Source organism: Anarhichas minor, unplaced genomic scaffold (genome assembly GCF_050575085.1).
Source record: "Anarhichas minor isolate MPS153535 unplaced genomic scaffold, ASM5057508v1 ptg000018l, whole genome shotgun sequence".
NCBI classification, from domain to species: Eukaryota; Metazoa; Chordata; class Actinopteri; order Perciformes; family Anarhichadidae; genus Anarhichas; species Anarhichas minor.
Window position 1 is genome coordinate 14371347 of NW_027466464.1, and position 22335 is coordinate 14393681.

At 45.4% G+C, this 22335-nt stretch overlaps 1 protein-coding gene across 1 annotated transcript in view; it reads right to left on the reverse strand.

The window, feature by feature from the left end:
- The window catches only part of LOC142952870 (kalirin-like), a 41744-nt gene extending 19640 nt beyond the window's left edge, over positions 1–22104 (reverse strand). The window contains 37 exon segments of the mRNA XM_076094871.1: positions 161–351; positions 573–684; positions 1410–1502; positions 2203–2292; positions 2405–2474; positions 2674–2783; positions 2892–2958; positions 3048–3172; positions 3381–3563; positions 3645–3767; positions 4003–4118; positions 4218–4365; positions 4644–4778; positions 4859–4997; positions 5420–5499; positions 5858–5977; positions 6160–6323; positions 7636–7733; positions 7817–7998; positions 8081–8228; positions 8692–8744; positions 8852–8974; positions 9220–9294; positions 9374–9490; positions 10557–10679; positions 10807–10899; positions 10980–11114; positions 11278–11409; positions 12793–12918; positions 12920–12985; positions 13128–13250; positions 14900–15221; positions 15310–15533; positions 16464–16656; positions 16761–16875; positions 16992–17066; positions 22050–22104. Coding sequence (XP_075950986.1) covers positions 161–351; positions 573–684; positions 1410–1502; positions 2203–2292; positions 2405–2474; positions 2674–2783; positions 2892–2958; positions 3048–3172; positions 3381–3563; positions 3645–3767; positions 4003–4118; positions 4218–4365; positions 4644–4778; positions 4859–4997; positions 5420–5499; positions 5858–5977; positions 6160–6323; positions 7636–7733; positions 7817–7998; positions 8081–8228; positions 8692–8744; positions 8852–8974; positions 9220–9294; positions 9374–9490; positions 10557–10679; positions 10807–10899; positions 10980–11114; positions 11278–11409; positions 12793–12918; positions 12920–12985; positions 13128–13250; positions 14900–15221; positions 15310–15533; positions 16464–16656; positions 16761–16875; positions 16992–17066; positions 22050–22104 — 4644 coding nt within the window.
- Between the last annotated feature and the right edge of the window lie 231 nt (positions 22105–22335).

Below are 22335 nucleotides of genomic sequence, written 5' to 3' on the forward strand. Positions count from 1 at the left end.
TGATCACACTATTTAGTTCTCTTTGTGTTCACTAAGTTTAAGTAGTGAGAACACTGCCTCATTCTCTTGATATCCTCCATAAATGTCCTCATAGAAACCATAAATGTTAACTTTAGACTCTAAAATGTAGACACTTGTTGAATGTGTTCGTATGTTTTACCCTCAGTCTGCTCTTGTACAGATATTTGGTTCGTCCGGACGAGTCCTTGATCTCTTTGCTGAAAATGAGTGACAGCTCGAACAGGAAGAGGTGCCGGTCCCGCCCCTTCCTGATCAGAGACTTGGGCTCCCACACCAGGAAGGAGTCCTGGAGGAGGAGCTCACCCTGCACCTCCAGACCCTCCTCCAGACCTGACCGGGACGTCACAGCAGGTGAGATCATCGGAAATATCAAGAGGTAGGATTTATGTTTTTCAAGCTCTAAGAAGTCCCTAAAGTTTGTTTAAGAAGTACAAATGTCCATAGCAATAAAAAAACACAACAAAAGCTTCATAGACTTCCAGCTTCTTCAAAATAAAAGCCCCCTCCCCCCAGCTCCTTCACAATAAAAGACCTTATCATCTGTGCGTTACCTTCCAGCATGCTAACATGCATAGCATCGTTGGCTCTCTTCGGGACGCTCAGCATCACGTCCAGGCCTTCTTTGATCTCGCCTTTTCCCTCCTCGCAGCACGCCAACAACTCCTGTAAACACACAACAAACTAATTAACACCAATGTACTTAATAATATTAATACAACTCTTTTTATTCACAAAGACAACATGTGGGATCATTTTTACATTTGATACAAATATGTTAATACAGTGACAGCGTTCTTCCATGGATTGTATTTCTGTATGAAACATATTAAATGCTATTATATACTACTATAAGTATTTTTATGCTTTTTATTAGTATTATCAACATTGCAAAGGCAAAAGCATAATAAAAAACATTTTTAATCCATCAGTGAAAAGAAAAAGTGAAATAAAATAATTAATAAATACATTAACACATACTTATATTATTAAAAAGAGCAATTTGTAGGAAATATTGTAGTTACATATTGATTAGAGTTTATATTTATGTTTACATATAAACAAAGTTCACTGGTTTCATGTCATTGTTTCCTTTTCACTATGACATTTATTGCTATTTCTGCAGATATTCTTAGTAAATAATTACAAACCGATTACTCTGAGTATTCCCAACAAATCTCATCTTTTCTGAAAATTTTCATTTTTCACAAAATAATGATTAATACAGAACAAAAATGAAGTGATCTGCACAATGTCTTTGTGTAAAAGAAATAATAATATGAAACATGAAACAGCACACTTTAGTTTGAGAAACACCTGAAATGGTAAAAGCTTATCTGAGCGTTTGTACTCAAACAATACTCTTTTATCCTTCGTTAGAGTAGTATTACCTTGAGCAGCAGCTGGTATTTGGTGATCCTCTGAACCGGTTTGATGAGAGCTGAGGAGATGGAGTTGGTCAGACCGTGTCTCCTCTGGACCTCCTGCAAACAAAACCATCACAAAACGGGTTCAACCAACTGTTAACACATGAACTAAAATAAATGTCAAGAGGAAACATCTCTCAGCCCTTCAGATCAAAACCTCCAGTAGATGTCCTGTTTGTGTACTAATGCAGCAAATATTGCAGTATACTGTAGTTTGCAGTACCGGTCATGGACCTTGTAGTTGTTCTAGATGTGTACTACTATAGTATAGTTTACAGTAGTTGTTGTGGAACTCGTAAATTACTTGTTTGTGTACTAACACAGTAAATATTGCAGTATATTTCATTTGAACTAGAAGTTAAATGTACCAACTGAAGATTTGTTCCTGTTTGTACCAAATTGCTATTTCAGATATGAAAGTTACATATTTGTAAGGAAATCTTCTACAAGAAAACAGTATATTATGTATTATATATTCAGTAATATATACTATATATTACTCTCTGTGTTGTTGTTGTTGTTGTTGTTATTATTATTATTGTTAAGATGATAGACAGAAGTTGTCGTTGTTGTTTTGATGGTAAACACAAGTTGTTGTTGTTGTTATTGTTGTTTCGATGGTAAACACAAGTTGTTGTTGTTATTATTGTTGTTTCGATGGTAAACGCACGTTGTTGTTGTTGTTGTTTTGATGGTAAATACAAGTTGTTGTTGTTATTATTGTTGTTTCGATGGTAAACACAAGTTGTAAACAGACCTCAAAGAATCCGGCTCCTTGCTGCTGGATCAGTAAACTGGAGTCTGGTTTGTTTCTGCAGTACGTCACGTACATGTGGAACTTATCCGCCTGGAACACAAAACGTTTACTGAATACTAGTACTATTTACTGAATACTAGTACTATTGACAGTATTTTAATCTGTTGTTTATTTGTTTTTTAAAAGACAACAAAGTGGTTACCCAGGTAACGAAACAGTGTCCGACATCCTCGGGAAGCTGTTCATAGTTTTCCAGCTCCTTCAGGAAAATACTACAAAACACAGAGTACAAATACATATACTGCAGTGGTACTGTAGTACATTGGGCAACAAATGGTTGTGTAGTACTGGAGAACTTTCTGCAGTACTACAGTAGATTGCAGTGGTGTAGTAAATATCATGTATCATGTAAAATAATGTCCTGTTTGTGTACTAATGCAGTATATTTGGTAGTATATTTTGCAGTAGTACCTGTTGTGGAACTCGTAGATGTCCTGGATGTTTCCGAACACGATGTCGTCCTTGTTGCTGAGACCAGGTGGGACGTCCTCTGAGCCGCTCGTCATCTCCCACAGGTACGTCTGCACGAGGAAAAAGTATTACTATGAGGAAAGTACTATGTTGTACTTCAGTACCTGTATGCTACTAGCTGTGGTACTGTGATGTACTGCAGTACTATAAGTGTGTACCTCAATACACTCCTGCAGATCTCTGACGTAGACTCTCTCAGTTTGAAGCAGCTCAGCCATGATGTACCTGAGATACACAAAAACACACGTCATCACAGCATGTACAGTGGTAACACTTTAATACGTTAGTAGTATACTAGTACTAGTAATACTCACTCTTTCTTGCGGGCAGAGCGCCTCTTCTCGTCGCTGACCTGGTGACTTGGGTCGGACAGGTTCACCTCGGGGTCTGAGTCCGACAGACTGTTTGGGATCAGCTCCAACTCCAAGTCCTTATTGTCCTGACAGGGACACCGTAGTTTAAAAACACAGTTCTACACACTAAATACTGGTAGTACTACTGCTGTACTTAATGAGCTTTACACACAAAATACTACAGGTGTACTTAATAGCCTCTAAATACAAAAAAACTTCTGGTACTTTTGCTGTACTCAATAGAGCCGACACACAAAATACCGTAACCTCCTAAATACTACTGTGTACTAGTACCTGTGAGCAGCCTCCCAGTGCCGCCTCCAGCAGGTGGCGGTACTGAGTCATCCGGACGGTGAAGTCTCGGTACCGTTTGTCCACCGCGGACACGCAGCGGCGGAGCTCGGCCCGGTGGGCGTGTCCTTTAGCCAGCATGCTCTCAGCCAATTGGATGAGGAGGTGAACCTTTTCCTGCGTGTGCTGAGAGGCAGAGAGGACAGGTGAGATACATATCTATATATAAATATGTATATATGTGTGTATTTGTACATGTGTTGTCACCTTGGCGGATACACAGAACTCTCGGTGTTGATTCAGCAGTTCTTGCGTCTCGACCACGGTTGACCCCGGCGTCGTGTGCGTTACCAGGTAGTGGTCACCTGACTGCTGCAGCCAATCCAGAGCCTGCAACAAAGAAAACACACGTTACAATACAACACTCTGCCCAACAAGTACTTTTACTTTTGATCCTTTAAGTACATTTCACTGATAAAACTGTTACTTTAGCAAAACAAATGTTAAATTGAAGACTTAGAAATACTCTTACAGTATTTTTAAAGAGTGGTTTTGCTACTTTTAATTAATTAATAATCCTCCAAACTAAATAAACGAACTAAGTAATTTAACGTCAGCCGTGTACCTGGTGGGCGTGGCTCTGGAACATCAGGTACTGCTGGCACTGATCCAGTCTACGCTTCTTCAGAGTCCAGAAGTGGAGGACTCGGTTCTCCCTCTGGAGGAGCTCACTGAGGATACCTGCACACACACACACCTTTTACTGTTTATAACCAAACTAATTAACCGTGGCGTCCCTCAGGGCTCTTCACTGGGTCCTCTGGACTTCTCTAGTTTCACCTTTGACCTGCTGCTCCGGGACCCTGGAGTGACCCGTGACCTCGGTGACCCCCGACATGCTGTGGCCTGAGATGTTCGCCATGGTGACGCTGTTACGGTGGATATACTTGAGGAAGACTTCAGCGTTCCTTCTCGCCAGAGTGCAGGCCTGAAAGATCAAACACGATTATTAAAGAAGATCAAACACGATTATTAAAAAAGATCAAACACGATTATTAAAGATCAAACACGATTATTAAAAAAGATCAAACACGATTATTAAAGAAGATCAAACACGATTATTAAACTTTTAGTTCGTCACTTTTAAAACACCTCACAAGAATACTAAACACTTTATTATTTGACAACATTTAAAGCAATTAAAGACGATTTTAAAGTCCCGCCCCCTTCCCCCTTAGTTGCTGTTGCTAGGCCCCCCCCTGTCACCTTCAGGAACGCCTCCTTCTGCTCCATGTGTTTGCTGACGAGCGGCAGGAGGAGCTCCGGCTGCCTCTCTCCTCCTGCACACCAGTCCTCCTCCCGGCGGTACTCCTGCTCCAGACTCTCCAGCACCCCGCACACCTGGAGGGGGCAGACAGACGGGTAGTACAGACAGACAGGTATGCCACAGACAGACAGACGGGTAGATAGACGAGTGATACCTGCTGGGACGTCCTGTAGAAGGCTGCTGAGGCGTTGACCAGTTTGAGTCGGTCCTCGATCCTCAGCATCAGAGTCTGCCAGTGCAGCGCCACCGTCTGGGCACAAGACCTCACTGCATCTGGGTCATAGTGACCTGACCTGAGGGGGGGGGTTAGCTTAGCTTAGCATCACGACTGGAAGCAAGGGGGAAACCGCTAGCTTAAAACTCCACTGGTTGTGTAGACGTCTATGAGAAAATGACTCTACTGCGTTAAAATCTGACCTGCTGTCGCTAAAACACTGGATTTGTCCAGGAAATTAAAAGTAAATATTCATATCCAGCTAGTTAAAATTCACAAAAATACCAACAATAGCTCAACTTACAAAATATGGTGTCAGCGACGTCAGACTAAACGACAAAAATCTGTTTTATTACGTGGCGTAATCTCATTTTAAACTGCAGGAATACGACTCAATCTAAAAACACAGATGCTATAGTAAATACTCTCCATGTATGTGGATATAAATACAGCTTGTGATGCTAATGCTAATGCTAATGCATGATGTAAACCGTGACTCACCTGACCAGCAGCTCGGCTCTCTGCTGCAGAGCCAGAGCCACCTGGTGGGTCCTCTGCAGGGAGTCAGCATGGAGCAGAGCCTGCAGAGACAATCCAGTCTTTATCTATTACAGTCTTTTGTTCCCAAAAAGACAATATCATACATAATGAAAACTAATATTTCTGTTGACATGCAGCCATGCTTTCAGTCAGAGTGTCTCTGATTTGTTGTCACATGACTGTTGGTCTCAGATGAATCAATCATGACTTCATAGTTTCACAGCTTAATGTTTTTACACAATCTGGTTAAAGTGAACTCTTTATTAGAGGAGAGAGTGTTCGAGGACTGTCGGAAAGATGAAAACCTGGCGATAATGAGGGTTTCTACAGCTTCTGGCTGAGTTAAAGGGTGCAGCTATGGCGACTGTTTGAAGAATGTCGTCGTTTCTGTGCAGTTACCTCGATGGCCTGCTGGAGGCGCTCGTGTTCCCTCTGCAGCTGCTCAGCTTCAGACAGACAGCTGGAGTTCAACATGCAGGACGACAGCATCACCTCCCCCTCTGAGATCCAGCCCAGCACCTGAGACACACACACACAGGTGTAGGTCGATCTGCAGGTGTGTGTGTGTGTGTGTGTGTGTGTGTGTGTGTGTGTGTGTGTGTGTGTGTGTGTGTGTGTGTGTGTGTGTGTGTGTGTGTGTGTGTGTGTGTGTGTGTGTGTGTGTGTGTGTGTGTGTGTGTGTGTGTGTGTGTGTGTGTTACCTGCTTCACCTGGCTCTGCAGGTGTCTCAGCTGCAGGTTCTGCTCCAGGTGTGTGTGTGTGTGATCCGCAATCTGCTGCAGCTCCTTCTGTTTGTCCTGCAGGAGGCGCTGCAGCTCCTCCACCTGAGCGGAGAGACCCCCCTCCGCCTCCGCCAGCTCAATACCTGACACACATATACACACACACATACACGCACATGCTTCAGAGTGTGGACATTTTGGCTGGTAAGGTCCTCACAAGTACAGTAATAAAACTGAGTGTGTGTATGTGTGCGTGTGTGCGTGCGTGTGTGTGTGTGTGTGTGTGTGTGTGCGTGCGCAAATCCAATACGCTGGTTTCCATGGGGACCAGCTGTGTGCTTCAGAGAGCAGTTTCCATGGCAACCCCATCCCCCCCTTTTTCCCCCTCTCCCCCTTTAGTGTGTTAATGAACCGGACAGACTGGATGTGATTGTGAACTGACGTTTGAGTCCTTCAAAGACCTGGAACCCCCTCAAGAAGAACCCCCTGAAGCACCTCAAGGACCACATGACCCCCTTTAAAGAATCCCTCCGACTCTAGAACCGCCTCAAGGACCACGAGCGTGTGGACACCCTAAAAACACCTTTCAAAGGAGGCACAAGAAACCCCCCAAAGACCCCCAGAGTCCACAAAAATAACTACTCACTAAACATGACCTAGTTACCAGTGGAAGACGATCAAGGGTCTCTGGGACCTCCTCAAGGACCACTGGAGACCTCTAACAAGAATATTGCCCCGTTAAGGAGCTCTGGAACCCACGAAAAGGCTCCTGAAAATCCCTCAAGGTTTTCCTTTGAGGGAATCCCCCCATAAGGGACCTACAGAACCCCCTCAAGAACCTCTGAACACCTCCAGGGAGCAAATAACTTTAGGACCCCTGAAGCTTCCTCAAGGACCAGTGGAACTCCTGAAAGGACCTCTAGAACACCCTCAAGAATTCCCAGAGGGAGCACTAGAAACCACTTAACGACCCCTGGAACCCATACAAAGATGACTAGATCGCTGGAACCCTGTCACCGATAGAATTCCCGCCAAGGACCATTTGGGCCCTCCGAGGGACTTCTATGACTCCCTCATTGACCACTGGAGCACTGTCAAGAGTCTACCAAGGTCTATTGAAAGCCTTTCAGAACCATTGAATCCCTCCAAGTGACTATTCCTCAAGAACCTCTGGAACCCCTTAAAGGACTCACCTCATGAAGAACCACAGCTGTATCGGGCACCATTAGAACCCCTTTCAGGAGCACTAGAAACCACTCAAGAATCTCTGGAACCACTCCTGGAAGCCCCTCAAGGACCAGATCCTTTCTTGATCGTGTCTTCTGGTGTACCCCAAGGCTCAATACTGGATCCCTTTCTTTTGTCCATCCATATTAGCTGCAGTTAAGTTCTTTCATTCAAAAACATGGCGGATGTGTCCGTGGATGTGCTGCTGCACTAACAGGGGGGTCTTACCTGAGGCCTGAACCTCGGTGATGTACTGCTGGAGATCGTGGCCTTGCTGGATGACCTCATAGATCATGTTGTTCATAGCCAGCCTCCGTTCCATGTGCCTGCAGATCAATAAATCAAGTCAATGCCTGACATGCTTTTATTTTGGCGAGTCAGGAGGACGTCATCACGCCATCTCATCTACCTGTGGATGCGCTGCTGCGCTAGCGTTAGCACCTCCGGGCTAGCCTCCACCAGCCGCGACTGGCCCAACGTTAGCTTGTCCTGGTTGGCGTCGGCTAGCCGCGACGACGCTAGCTTCTCTGCGGAGAAGTCCTGGGTCTGTTTCTGGAGGTCTTGCTTCCAGGCGTCCATTTCCCCCGTTACCTAGAAACACACACTAAAGGTGGGCGACCTAGACCCGGTGGTGGGAGCTGACAACATATTGATTATCAACAACCGGTGTTACCTCCAGAGTGCACTGCTGCAGGATGCGGAGCTGCAGGTAGACGTCCAGTCGGATCTTCCTCTGGTGGAAAAGTTCCTCCAGCTGAACGTGTGACTCCTCCAGCTGCTGAAGCACTGTCTCCACCTGGGCCACCGAGCTGCCCTGAGGCCTGAAACAAACACACCTCAAATGGTTAAAGACAACCAGAGAAGAAACCCAACCACATAGACTTTGTGAACTAGAAAACAGATGCACCCACGCAGGCTTTATGAAGTAGAAAACAAACGCACCCATAGACTTTACACAAACTAGAAAACAAGCGCTCCCAAACTATAAGAAAAAACACCCACACACACTACACAAACTACAAAATAAAAGCACCAACACACTCTACATGAAGTAGAAAACAAACATACCCATACACTCAAACTACAAAATAAAAGCACCAACACAAACTACAAAATAAAAGCACAAACTACAAAATAAAAGCACCCCCACTGAATACACTCATCACGTGGGCCACAGAGCCCCCTAGAGGCCTAAAACAAACACCTACAGTAGTTAGATACACCAGCTCCACTCTGAGCTGCCCCGACGAGTGAATCAAACGCACCCACACACTCTGTGTGTACCTGAGTTGCAGGATGAGGTCTTCTCCTTCCCGGATGACACTCATTGCTGCTTCCTGTAGGTCAGGGTTAGATTTGGGGTTAGTGTGAGGGGTCAGAGGTCGGTGTTAGGTTGTTACAACATGGGTCAGGGGTGAGAGGTCAGAGGTCAGGTGACCCTCACCTGTGTGTTGGCCTGTTGCTGCTGCTGCTGACTCATCAGAGCCTGAAGAGACTCAACGGTGTCGGGACAAACACAGAGATCAGATGACAGCTGCTTCTGGAGGCCCTCCATCCACACCGAGAGCTGGGGAGGAGGAGGAGAGGAGGGGGGGAGAGGAGGAGGAAGAAGAGGAGATACTGTCAGATATCGAAACAGATCCTGAACTTTTTTTTGACAAATTCTACTTTGTAATTCCAGATTGTTGAGGAGGAAAGGAAGTAGGATGGTGAAATGAGTAAAGGAGGTAGTGGGCAGGAGGAGGAGGTGGGAGGAGAGGAGGAAAGAAAGATATATACATATTTATATATATATATACTTGAGTGTATTACCTCCTTGGTGTGTGTGTAGAAAGACACAGCGAGGTCCAGCAGCAGCTTCCTCTGTTCAACTCTCTGGATGAACGCCTGCACACACACACACACATTATGCAAACACTTCCTGTAGCTGCCTTTCACAATAAAATCCTTTGCTTTTTTCTTTCACCTGCATGCGGAGCTCCAGGTCTCTGGCTGCCTGGTAGATCTCCTCCTCCTCACACTCTCCAGACTGAGCCAGCTGATCGGCTGCTTCCAGAAGCTTCTCTGCATTAGTGTAAGTGTTCTGACACACACACACACATATTTATTTATTCATTTTATTTGTATGACCATGTGGGGGCTAAGTGTGGTTCAATTAATTCAGGTCTAAGTGTGGTTCAGTTAATCCAGGTCTAAGTGTGGTTCAGTTAATCCAGTTCCAAGTGTGGTTCAATTAATCCAGGTCTAAGTGTGGTTCAGTTAATCCAGGTCTAAGTGTGGTTCAGTTAATCCAGGTCTAAGTGTGGTTCAGTTAATCCAGGTCTAAATGTGGTTCAGTTAATCCAGGTGTAAGTGTGGTTCAGTTAATCCAGGTCTAAGTGTGGTTCAATTAATCCAGGTCTAAGTGTGGTTCAATTAATCCAAGTCTAAGTGTGGTTCAATTAATCCAGGTCTAAGTGTGGTTCAGTTAATCCAGGTCTAAGAAGTGTGGTTCAGTTAATCCAGGTCTAAGAAGTGTGGTTCAGTTAATCCAGGTCTAAGTGTGGTTCAGTTAATTCAGGTCTAAGTGTGGTTCAATTAATCCAGGTCTAAGTGTGGTTCAGTTAATCCAGGTCTAAGTGTGGTTCAGTTAATCCAGGTCTAAGTGTGGTTCAGTTAATCCAGGTCTAAGTGTGGTTCAATTAATCCAGGTCTAAGTGTGGTTCAATTAATCCAGGTCTAAGTGTGGTTCAGTTAATCCAGGTCTAAGTGTGGTTCAATTAATTCAGGTCTAAGTGTGGTTCAGTTAATTCAGGTCTAAGTGTGGTTCAGTTAATCCAGGTCTAAGTGTGGTTCAGTTAATCCAGGACTAAGTGTGGTTCAATTAATCCAGGTCTAAATGTGGTTCAGTTAATCCAGGTCTAAGTGTGGTTCAGTTAATCCAGGTCTAAATGTGGTTCAGTTAATCCAGGTCTAAGTGTGGTTCAGTTAATCCAGGTCTAAATGTGGTTCAATTAATTCAGGTCTAAGCGTGGTTCAATTAATTCAGGTCTAAGCGTGGTTCAATTAATCCAGGTCTAAATGTGGTTCAGTTAATCCAGGTCTAAGTGTGGTTCAATTAATCCAGGTCTAAGTGTGGTTAAATTAATCCAGGTCTAAGTGATGTTTACCTGTGCGACCTGCTGGAAGTCGTCGTGGCGTTTCTGCAGCGCTCTCGCTCGGTGCAGAGACTTCCCCACGCCGCTGTGTTTGTTCAGGAAAACCTCACCGTGCTGCTCAACCCAGTCCAACACCTAAGAGACAGACAGGTAGAGAGAGAGACAGACAGGTGGGAGGGGGGGGGGGGGTGACAGGTGATTTTGTGGGACAGATTCTGAAAAGTAAATCTGGGTTTGGATCCTGACTGGATCTGGATTGTACCTGTCTGACATCCTGTTGAAACACACACAACTGCAGGCGCTGGTGGAGGCGGAGCTTACGATGCTGCCACGCCCCCTCCACCTCATGGTGACCCTGCAAATAATAAAAAACTTCACGTCAGTCCACCTGTCTGTCTGTTGGTCACATGTGAGACGTGTTACCATGACCCATACCTGCATGACCTGGTGCAGAACTCCCATGATGCCGTGCGTGGCATTGGTGAAGTCCGGTTTGGTCGCAGCGTTGTCTGAGTCGGTCGCTGGGCAACGCTGGAGAACGTCCATTAAGGCTTTACCGTTCTCACTGACCTGCAGACAGACAGAGAGAGAGAGACAGGTGTTCAGACAGACAGGTTTTCAGACTCTCAGATAGATAGATGTCTGGACAGACAGACAGGTATGTGGACACACAACAAGTGTTGAGAGAGACATGTATGCAGACAGACAGGTATGTGGACAGACAGACAGGTACCTGTGTGTAGTTAGCAGAGATCTCCTCGTTCACTTCCTGGTGTTTCTTCGTCGCAGCGTCCAGCTCTGCTGTTGCTGACGGAAACGGCCCTTCAGAGCACACCTGAACCCAGCTCTCCACTCTGAGCAGGAACTAGACAGACAGGTAGAGAGGCAGACAGGTAGAGAGGCAGACAGGCAGACGGGTAGAGAGGCAGACGGGTAGAGAGGCAGACGGGTAGAGAGGCAGACGGGTAGAGAGGCAGATGGGTAGAGGGGTAGAGAGGCAGACAGGTAGAGGGGTAGAGAGGCAGACGGGTAGAGAGGCAGACGGGTAGAGAGGCAGACGGGTAGAGAGGCAGACGGGTAGAGGGGTAGAGAGGCAGACAGGTAGAGGGGTAGAGAGGTAGACGGGTAGAGAGGCAGACGGGTAGAGGGGTAGAGAGGCAGACGGGTAGAGGGGTAGAGAGGCAGACAGGTAGAGGGGTAGAGAGGTAGACGGGTAGAGAGGCAGACAGGTAGAGAGGCAGACGGGTAGAGGGGTAGAGAGGTAGACGGGTAGAGGGGTAGAGAGGCAGACAGGTAGAGAGGCAGAGAGGCAGACGGGTAGAGGGGTAGAGAGGCAGACGGGTAGAGGGGTAGAGAGGCAGACGGGTAGAGGGGTAGAGAGGCAGACAGGTAGAGGCGTAGAGAGGTAGAGAGGCAGACAGGCAGACGGGTAGAGAGGCAGACGGGTAGAGAGGCAGACGGGTAGAGGGGTAGAGAGGCAGACAGGTAGAGAGGCAGACAGGCAGACGGGTAGAGAGGCAGACGGGTAGAGAGGCAGACAGGCAGATGGGTAGAGAGGTAGACGGGTAGAGAGGCAGACGGGTAGAGAGGTAGACGGGTAGAGAGGCAGACGGGTAGAGAGGCAGACGGGTAGAGAGGCAGACGGGTAGAGAGGCAGACGGGTAGAGAGGCAGAGAGAGGCAGACGGGTAGAGAGGCAGACAGGCAGACGGGTAGAGAGGCAGACGGGTAGAGAGGCAGACGGGTAGAGAGGCAGACGGGTAGAGAGGCAGACGGGTAGAGAGGTAGACGGGTAGAGAGGCAGACGGGTAGAGAGGCAGACGGGAAGAGAGGCAGACGGGTAGAGAGGCAGACGGGTAGAGAGGCAGACGGGAAGAGAGGCAGACGGGTAGAGAGGCAGACGGGTAGAGAGGCAGACGGGTAGAGAGGTAGACGGGTAGAGAGGTAGACGGGTAGAGAGGCAGACGGGTAGAGAGGCAGACGGGTAGAGAGGCAGACGGGTGGAGAGGCAGACGGGTAGAGAGGTAGACGGGTAGAGAGGCAGACGGGTAGAGAGGTAGACGGGTAGAGAGGCAGAGAGAGGCAGACGGGTAGAGAGGCAGACGGGTGAAATAGCAGTCAGGTAGACAGGTGAGTGGAGACAGTCAGGCAGGTCGTGGGATGACAGACAGGTATAAAGGTTGGAGGTGAGACGTGGACACGTAGACAGATAAACTGGCAGTGATACAGGTATACAGGTGTGTCATCACCTGCTCCGCCCCCTGGTGGAAGCTGGTTGCCATGGCGAGCGTGATGCTGCGCTCCTCCAGCGCCGTCGTCAGCGTCTTCCAGTCGTCCTGTAACCGTGACGACACCGCGGTGATCCGCCCCCCCCCCGTAGTGACCGGCCTCCGCCAACCGCACCGCCACCGTCACCACGCTGTCCACGTTCACACTGCCGTTCTGTACAGTCACCACGGGGTTAATGTAGACAGACAGGCAGACAGACAGACAGACAGACAGACAGAGAGAGAGACAGAGAGACAGGGAGAGAGAGAGGGACAGACAGAGAGACAGAGTGACAGACAGACAGACAGATGCTCACCATGCAGTTGGCGGTGAAGTGCTGGTGTTGGTTCTGGAGGTCGAGGGCGTGCTGGTTGTTCTGACCGACCTCAGCCAGAGTCTGAACGAACAAGTCTTTACTGTGAGCGATCCACTCCGACATCTGGGACAGGAAGAGTACTTTAGTTAGTAATACTAGAGTTATCAGTAGTACTACTATAGTCATCATTAGTACTACTAGAGTTATCAGGAGTAATACTAGAGTCATCAGTAGTACTACTAGAGTTATCAGGAGTAATACTAGAGTCATCAGTGGTAATACTAGAGTCATCAGTAGTAATACTAGAGTTATCAGTAGTACTACTATAGTCATCAGTAGTAATACTAGAGTTATCAGTAGTAATACTAGAGTTATCAGTAGTACTACTATAGTCATCAGTAGTACTACTATAGTCATCAGTAGTACTACTAGAGTTATCAGTAGTACTACTATAGTCATCATTAGTACTACTAGAGTTATCAGGAGTAATACTAGAGTCATCAGTAGTAATACTAGAGTCATCAGTAGTAATACTAGAGTTATCAGTAGTAATACTAGAGTCATCAGTAGTAATACTAGAGTTATCAGGAGTAATACTAGAGTCATCAGTAGTAATACTAGAGTTATCAGTAGTACTACTATAGTCATCAGTAGTAATACTAGAGTTATCAGTAGTAATACTAGAGTTATCAGTAGTACTACTATAGTCATCAGTAGTACTACTATAGTCATCAGTAGTACTACTAGAGTTATCAGTAGTACTACTATAGTCATCATTAGTACTACTAGAGTTATCAGGAGTAATACTAGAGTCATCAGTAGTAATACTAGAGTTATCAGGAGTAATACTAGAGTCATCAGTAGTAATACTAGAGTCATCAGTAGTAATACTAGAGTTATCAGTAGTACTACTATAGTCATCATTAGTACTACTAGAGTTATCAGGAGTAATACTAGAGTCATCAGTAGTAATACTAGAGTCATCAGTAGTAATACTAGAGTCATCAGTAGTAATACTAGAGTTATCAGTAGTAATACTAGAGTCATCAGTAGTAATACTAGAGTTATCAGGAGTAATACTAGAGTCAACAGTAGTAATACTAGAGTCATCAGTAGTAATACTAGAGTTATCAGTAGTAATACTAGAGTCATCAGTAGTAATACTAGAGTTATCAGGAGTAATACTAGAGTCAACAGTAGTACTACTAGAGTTATCAGGAGTAATACTATAGTCATCAGTAGTAATACTAGAGTTATCAGTAGTAATACTAGAGTCAACAGTAGTACTACTAGAGTTATCAGTAGTAATACTAGAGTCATCAGTAGTAATACTAGAGTTATCAGTAGTAATACTAGAGTCATCAGTAGTAATACTAGAGTTATCAGGAGTAATACTAGAGTCAACAGTAGTACTACTAGAGTTATCAGTAGTAATACTAGAGTCATCAGTAGTAATACTAGAGTTATCAGTAGTAATACTAGAGTCATCAGTAGTAATACTAGAGTTATCAGGAGTAATACTAGAGTCAACAGTAGTACTACTAGAGTTATCAGTAGTAATACTAGAGTCATCAGTAGTAATACTAGAGTTATCAGGAGTAATACTAGAGTCAACAGTAGTACTACTAGAGTTATCAGGAGTAATACTAGTAGTAATACAAGAGCAAATCCACTCATTCTACATATTTTCATCTGACATATTCAGTTAGTTCCAGACTCACTGACTGACTCCCGGTAAACCCTGATCATTGAACCTGATCATTGAACCTCACCTTGGTGGCGTCCTGCTCAAACAGGTGCAGCTGCAGCACCTGGTCCAGGTGCAGCTTCCTGTCGCTCCAGCATTGCAGCAGGTGACCGCGAGCCGCCTGCAGCCGGTCCAGCAGAGACGAAACCTTCGGCGCGACGCTCTGGAAGTCCGCCCCGCCCGACAGCCAGCTGCCGTGACTACCACCGCCGCCGCCTTCGGTGGAGGCGTCACCGTGGGAGGGGCCAAGGCGCATGCGCTGGAGCAAGCTCCGCCCCTCTCGCTCGAGGGAGTCGACCGGTGCCGTTGCTATGGTGTTACGGAGCCGACCGTGTTCCTCCAGAAGTCTGGAGATGGAAAGTTGTTATTTTTCCGGAAACAAAAATATCTTTATGTAAGACAACATATAAGTTATAACACTAATCAATAACTCACTTGCGGGCCTCGTCGACGTCCTGTGGCTCCGGTATGCGGTTCAGCCCGGCCTCCAGCTGCTCCAGCTGGGCCAGCAGCTGCGTGGCGGCTCCGGTGAACTCCTCCAGACCCAGACGCAGCTCGGTCCACTCCACGTGGTCGTACTCCAACGAACCACCGAGGTCAGAGGTCAGCTGCGAGGGGTCGACGAGCCGGGACAGACCCTCCACCGACACCAAGCTGGTCTGAAGACGGGTATGACCAGTTAGCAGCAGCAGTACTTTAGTTAGTAGCAGCAGTACTTTAGTTAGCAGCAGCAGTACTTTAGTTGGCAGCAGCTGTACTTTAGTTAGTAGCAGCAGTACTTTAGTTGGCAGCAGCAGTACTTTAGTTGGCAGCAGCAGCAGTACTTTAGTTAGTAGCAGCAGTACTTTAGTTAGCAGCTGCAGTACTTTAGTTGGCAGCAGCAGCAGTACTTTAGTTAGTAGCAGCAGTACTTTAGTTGGCAGCAGCAGCAGTACTTTAGTTAGTAGCAGCAGTACTTTAGTTAGCAGCTGCAGTACTTTAGTTGGCAGCAGCAGCAGTACTTTAGTTAGTAGCAGCAGTACTTTAGTTAGTAGCAGCAGTACTTTAGTTGGCAGCAGCAGTACTTTAGTTGGCAGCAGCAGCAGTACTTTAGTTAGTAGCAGCAGTACTTTAGTTGGCAGCAGCAGTACTTTAGTTGGCAGCAGCAGCAGTACTTTAGTTAGTAGCAGCAGTACTTTAGTTGGCAGCAGCAGTACTTTAGTTGGCAGCAGCAGCAGTACTTTAGTTAGTAGCAGCAGTACTTTAGTTGGCAGCAGCAGTACTTTAGTTGGCAGCAGCAGCAGTACTTTAGTTAGTAGCAGCAGTACTTTAGTTGGCAGCAGCAGCAGTACTTTAGTTAGTAGCAGCAGTACTTTAGTTGGCAGCAGCAGTACTTTAGTTGGCAGCAGCAGCAGTACTTTAGTTAGTAGCAGCAGTACTTTAGTTGGCAGCAGCAGTACTTTAGGTGGTAGCATTGACAAAACTTCATTCAGCAACGATGCATCAGTTAGCAACAGTAGCACACATATGTAACTCAGCAGTATTAGTGCAGCAGTAAGCAGTAGTATTACTGTAGTTATCAGTATTACTACTTTAGTTGTCACTAGTACCTCGAAGGTGAGCTTGGCGCTGCCCAGGTTGGTCTTGTGTTTCTGCCAGAACGTGTCCGGTTTGATGAGCAGCGCTGTGTGGATGTTGGAGGAAAACGACTCCTGCAGCGTCCGTAGAACCGGCTTCACGCTGTCCCACTTACTGCCGCGCATGTCCACCACCACCGTGAAGCCACGAGCACGCACGTCCTCACTGGCACACAGACAGACAGACAGACAGGCAGACAGGCAGAGGGTTGAGAGCGAGACAGGGCAAGCAAAGAGACAGGTGGAGAGGTTCATCAGGTGGACAGTTACCTGGGTATGGTCGCCAGGTAGGTGACCAATCGGCTGAGGTCTTCCTGTTTTATTCGATCGTGATTGGTCCTGGCAGGGAAGGTCAGTATTGGTCCGCCACGTTTGTCCCGCCCACCTAGAAGAACACAGTTAAACCGGGTCGCATCGGGACCAAACCGGGGTTACAATCTGCAGGTGTGTGTGTGTGTGTGTGTGTGTGTGTGTGTGTGTGTGTGTGTGTGTTGCTTTTACCCGAAACGAAGGCCACTTTCTCTCTGAGCACCGTCAGGACGTCCACCGCTCGGACACACTCTGCTTTACCAGAACCTGGAGAGGTAGAATTCATTTATTTTGTTTATTTATTGGTTTATCGTATCGACTGTCTCACTGGTCTTTCTGTTGTTGTTGTTATTGCCTCACTTTTGCAGCTTTTGTCTGTCAAAGCACTTTGTAAACTCTGTTTTTAAAGGTGCTGTAAATAAAGTTATTGTTATTATTATTACATTGTGTCATCGTTTTTTAAAGCAAAATTGCCAAACTTACGCAGACGTAGCGTCTACGTTTTTGAAGGATTTTCTTCTTTTCATAGTTTTGTGTGAAAGTAAACTGAATAATTAATTTGGTTGCATCGTCTCAGAGCGATTAATCCAGAAATACCTTCTCAGATTCACACATTCAGCACCATAGACCATAACTTCTCTCTGTTCACTTCCTGGTTTTAGTATTGCTCATCACTTCCTGGCAAAGACATCTTTGATGCCATAAGGTTAGAATATGTAATATTTAGATAGAGGGTTAGAAAGAGCTCAGCAAACAACATCAAACTACTTCCACCCGTCCACCAACATGAGCCAACCAGGCTGATAGACGCTTCAATTAAAACGCTCCTGCAGCTCAGAGCGTGTGTGTGTGTGTGTGTGTGTGTGTGTGTGTGTGTGTGTGTGCGCGTGCGTGCGTGTGCGTGTTGCAGACAGGCCTCAGATCATCCTGCACAGCGGGAGGAAGCTAATCCAACACACACACACACTGAGGGCATTAAACGTCTCACATTAGCAGCAATAACCCTCAGAGAGAGACAACCTACAACAGGAAGCAGATGAAGGAGAACGCTCACAGTTATTCAACCTAAACTACCTCCTAGCAGTGTCCTCTTCCTCCTTCATTAGTGTCCTTCAGTCCTCCCTCCGGACCGATCTGTCTCCTCAAAAAACCCAAAACCGACAGTTCAGACCCAGACTGACTGATGGATTATCAGATGTTTACCCAAATAACATCCAGCTTTAAACAAATCTACACAAAAACAGGTCAAGTTGAGCTGTAGTGAAATTTAAACACCTCAGTGTGTTATTCTATTTTAACTTATTTAACTGCATGTATAGTTGAGACAATTCAGATCCTTTAGATAAAGATTTGAAGATCTTTCACACTAAAAGATTCCCAACTGCTTCACAGTAAAAGTCCTTTAGTTGCTTCACAATAAAAGCCCTCCAGCGTCTTTATGGTAATAATGCAGCGAATCCTTCACAATAAGCTTTTATTGTGAAGGATTCAGGGTATTTTCACCATAAAGCCCTCCAGTGTCTTCTTAGGAGTAAAATATTAGATATAAAATATTAGTAAAATCCACCCAGCTGTTTTACAGTAAAAGCCAACCCGCCACCTGCAGCGTCTTTGCGGTAAAAATACCCTGAATCCTTCACAATAAAAGCCCTCTAACCTTTTAATAGTGAACAGCTGCTAGTAGTATATAAGTAGTATTATACAGTATAGTACAGTGAATAACTGGTTCTTTAAACTTTTGGTCTGACAAAACAAGCGATATTAATGTAAACGTATGATAATGCTTTGGTTATATTCCACATAATCAACATAAAGAGGATGTGTTTTATTTTGGAGGTTTTAATCTCTAGTTAATAAATAAAGGTTGTATATGAATAACGGTTATATATTAACGGGTGAAGTCACGAAATGTTGAAGCTGAACAGTAAAATGTTCACTGACAGCGTATTTCATGATTTAGTTACATTTAGAGAACTTACTGCACTTAGTTAAGAAGCAGGAAAGATGGTGTTTCAAAGTAAAAGTCCTCCAGTAAAACCCAATCCCTAACCCGGGTCATCAGTCGGACTACGGGGTCTGCTCGGGTTTACTTCTTTGCTTGAAGATTAAACTCTATTGCATCGAACTCTGACCACTTACAGTGATTCCTTCAAAATAAAATGCTTATATTTCAGTGAGTATTTCGTAGTTAGCGGTGGGTGTTTGTGGGCCGTAAACACGAGTCTGAGTCCAGACTGATATCAAGGAATTAGGAGATCAGCTGTGTCTCAGGCTGACCAGCTGTCAATCAGAGTGACCGGCCTCGGAGATGCAGAAGGGATTTCCATTGTGATGAAGCTGTCTCACTCTCACACACACACACACACACACACACACACACACACACAGTGAGTCAGTGAAAAGACTAAAATAGCTGCAGATGAAAAGCCTCCAGAGAAACTTGCTATCAGTCTGTCAGGACTCATCTCACCGATTACGCAACAAAAACTAATAAATATATTCCTCCAAAATGTCAGCCTCTTAGAAATTAAGACATCAGAGTCAGACTGAGACGATTCATACATTTTAGTTTTATACTGTTTGTGTCGTATTATGAATATTAACATATCTAGAACATATAAGGTCGACAAAATAAAGTAAAATAGCAAACAGAGACGAGGAGACGAATTAAAGTCACTCCCATGTCGTAGAAAACTGGAAGTGAAAGTAAAAATTCACAAATGTAGAAATGTAGTAAAATCTATCCCTCACCTTCACAGTAAAAGCTCTCCAGATGCTTCTCAGTAAAATCTATCCCTCACCTTCAAAGTAAAAGCTCTCCAGATGCTTCTCAGTAAAATCTATCCCTCACCTTCAAAGTAAAAGCTCTCCAGATGCTTCTCAGTAAAATCTATCCCTCACCTTCAAAGTAAAAGCTCTCCAGATGCTTCTCAGTAAAATCTATCCCTCACCTTCACAGTAAAAGCTCTCCAGATGCTTCTCAGTAAAATCTATCCCTCACCTTCAAAGTAAAAGCTCTCCAGATGCTTCTCAGTAAAATCTATCCCTCACCTTCAGAGTAAAAGCTCTCCAGATGCTTCACAGTAAAATCTATCCCTCACCTTCACAGTAAAAGCTCTCCAGATGCTTCTCAGTAAAATCTATCCCTCACCTTCACAGTAAAGGCTCTCCAGATGCTTCTCAGTAAAATCTATCCCTCACCTTCACAGTAAAAGCTCTCCAGATGCTTCTCAGTAAAATCTATCCCTCACCTTCAAAGTAAAATCTCTCCAGATGCTTCTCAGTAAAATCTATCCCTCACCTTCAGAGTAAAATCTCTCCAGATGCTTCTCAGTAAAATCTATCCCTCACCTTCACAGTAAAAGCTCTCCAGATGCTTCACAGTAAAATCTATCCCTCACCTTCACAGTAAAAGCTCTCCAGATGCTTCTCAGTAAAATCTATCCCTCACCTTCACAGTAAAAGCTCTCCAGATGCTTCTCAGTAAAAGCTATCCCTCACCTTCACAGTAAAAGCTCTCCAGATGCTTCTCAGTAAAATCTATCCCTCACCTTCAGAGTAAAAGCTCTCCAGATGCTTCTCAGTAAAATCTATCCCTCACCTTCACAGTAAAAGCTCTCCAGATGCTTCTCAGTAAAATCTATCCCTCACCTTCAGAGTAAAAGCTCTCCAGATGCTTCTCAGTAAAATCTATCCCTCACCTTCACAGTAAAAGCTCTCCAGATGCTTCTCAGTAAAAGCTATCCCTCACCTTCACAGTAAAAGCTCTCCAGATGCTTCTCAGTAAAAGCTATCCCTCACCTTCACAGTAAAAGCTCTCCAGATGCTTCTCAGTAAAATCTATCCCTCACCTTCACAGTAAAAGCTCTCCAGATGCGTCTCAGTAAAATCTATCCCTCACCTTCAGAGTAAAAGCTCTCCAGATGCTTCTCAGTAAAACCTATCCCTCACCTTCAGAGTAAAAGCTCTCCAGATGCTTCTCAGTAAAATCTATCCCTCACCTTCACAGTAAAAGCTCTCCAGATGCTTCTCAGTAAAATCTATCCCTCACCTTCACAGTAAAAGCTCTCCAGATGCTTCTCAGTAAAATCTATCCCTCACCTTCACAGTAAAAGCTCTCCAGATGCGTCTCAGTAATATCTATCCCTCACCTTCAGAGTAAAAGCTCTCCAGATGCTTCTCAGTAAAACCTATCCCTCACCTTCAGAGTAAAAGCTCTCCAGATGCTTCTCAGTAAAACCTATCCCTCACCTTCAGAGTAAAAGCTCTCCAGATGCTTCACAGTAAAACCTATCCCTCACCTTCACAGTAAAAGCTCTCCAGATGCTTCTCAGTAAAATCTATCCCTCACCTTCACAGTAAAAGCTCTCCAGATGCTTCTCAGTAAAATCTATCCCTCACCTTCAGAGTAAAAGCTCTCCAGATGCTTCTCAGTAAAAGCTATCCCTCACCTTCACAGTAAAAGCTCTCCAGATGCTTCTCAGTAAAATCTATCCCTCACCTTCACAGTAAAAGCTCTCCAGATGCGTCTCAGTAAAATCTATCCCTCACCTTCACAGTAAAAGCTCTCCAGATGCTTCAGAGTAAAATCTATCCCTCACCTTCAGAGTAAAAGCTCTCCAGATGTTTCAGAGTAAAATCTATCCCTCACCTTCACAGTAAAAGCCCTCCAGCTTCTGTCTGGGAGCCAAATATTTCACCTTTTTCATCCTGATGAGTCTCTTTAAGAATCTCCAGAACTCTACGTGTGGTTTAGGTTTAGTTTCACCAGTTTAACCAGTTTAACCAGTTTAACCAGTAAAAACGTCGACCTTCTAATTATGACACATTACGATATGATTTGTTATTGACGCCCGTCGTCCAATCAGAAAGCGGTATTTATTTTTGCGATCATGGTGTACTAATACCACTAATAATACTTCTATATTGGAGTGAATGGAAAAATCACGTGACCACATATTCCATATTACTACACATGACATTACATCACACACACACACACACACACACACACACACACTAATAACCAAGCAGGCCTTCCCATAATCCTCCTTGGTAGGACCCTCCACCCCCAATACACACTCTCTCTCACACACACACACACACACACACACACACACACACACACATTCTCTGAGTCAATGGGCGGATGTGGAGGCATCATGGCGACAGCAGCTCCTACTACACTCACACACACACACACACGCACACACACACACACACACACACACACACACACACACACCCTACCTGCCGTCGCCAGGCCGTCCGGGCCCGCTTCTCCTCCTCCATCTACCGAATTCATCCTCCCTCCTCCCTCCTCCTCCTCCACCTCCCTCCTCGGTCCTCCTCCTCCTCCGCCGCCTCGCGCTCTCTCCTCCGTTATGTACCGTCGCTCCTCGCCTCCTCCCTGCCTACCGGTCCATCCCTGCAGGTTTACATCAGATCGGATCGGTCCAGCCTGTGTTCCGCTCCCCCCGGTACCGATCGGTCCTTCACTGGTGCATCCTCCTCGGCTGAGCCTCGACAGTCCTCC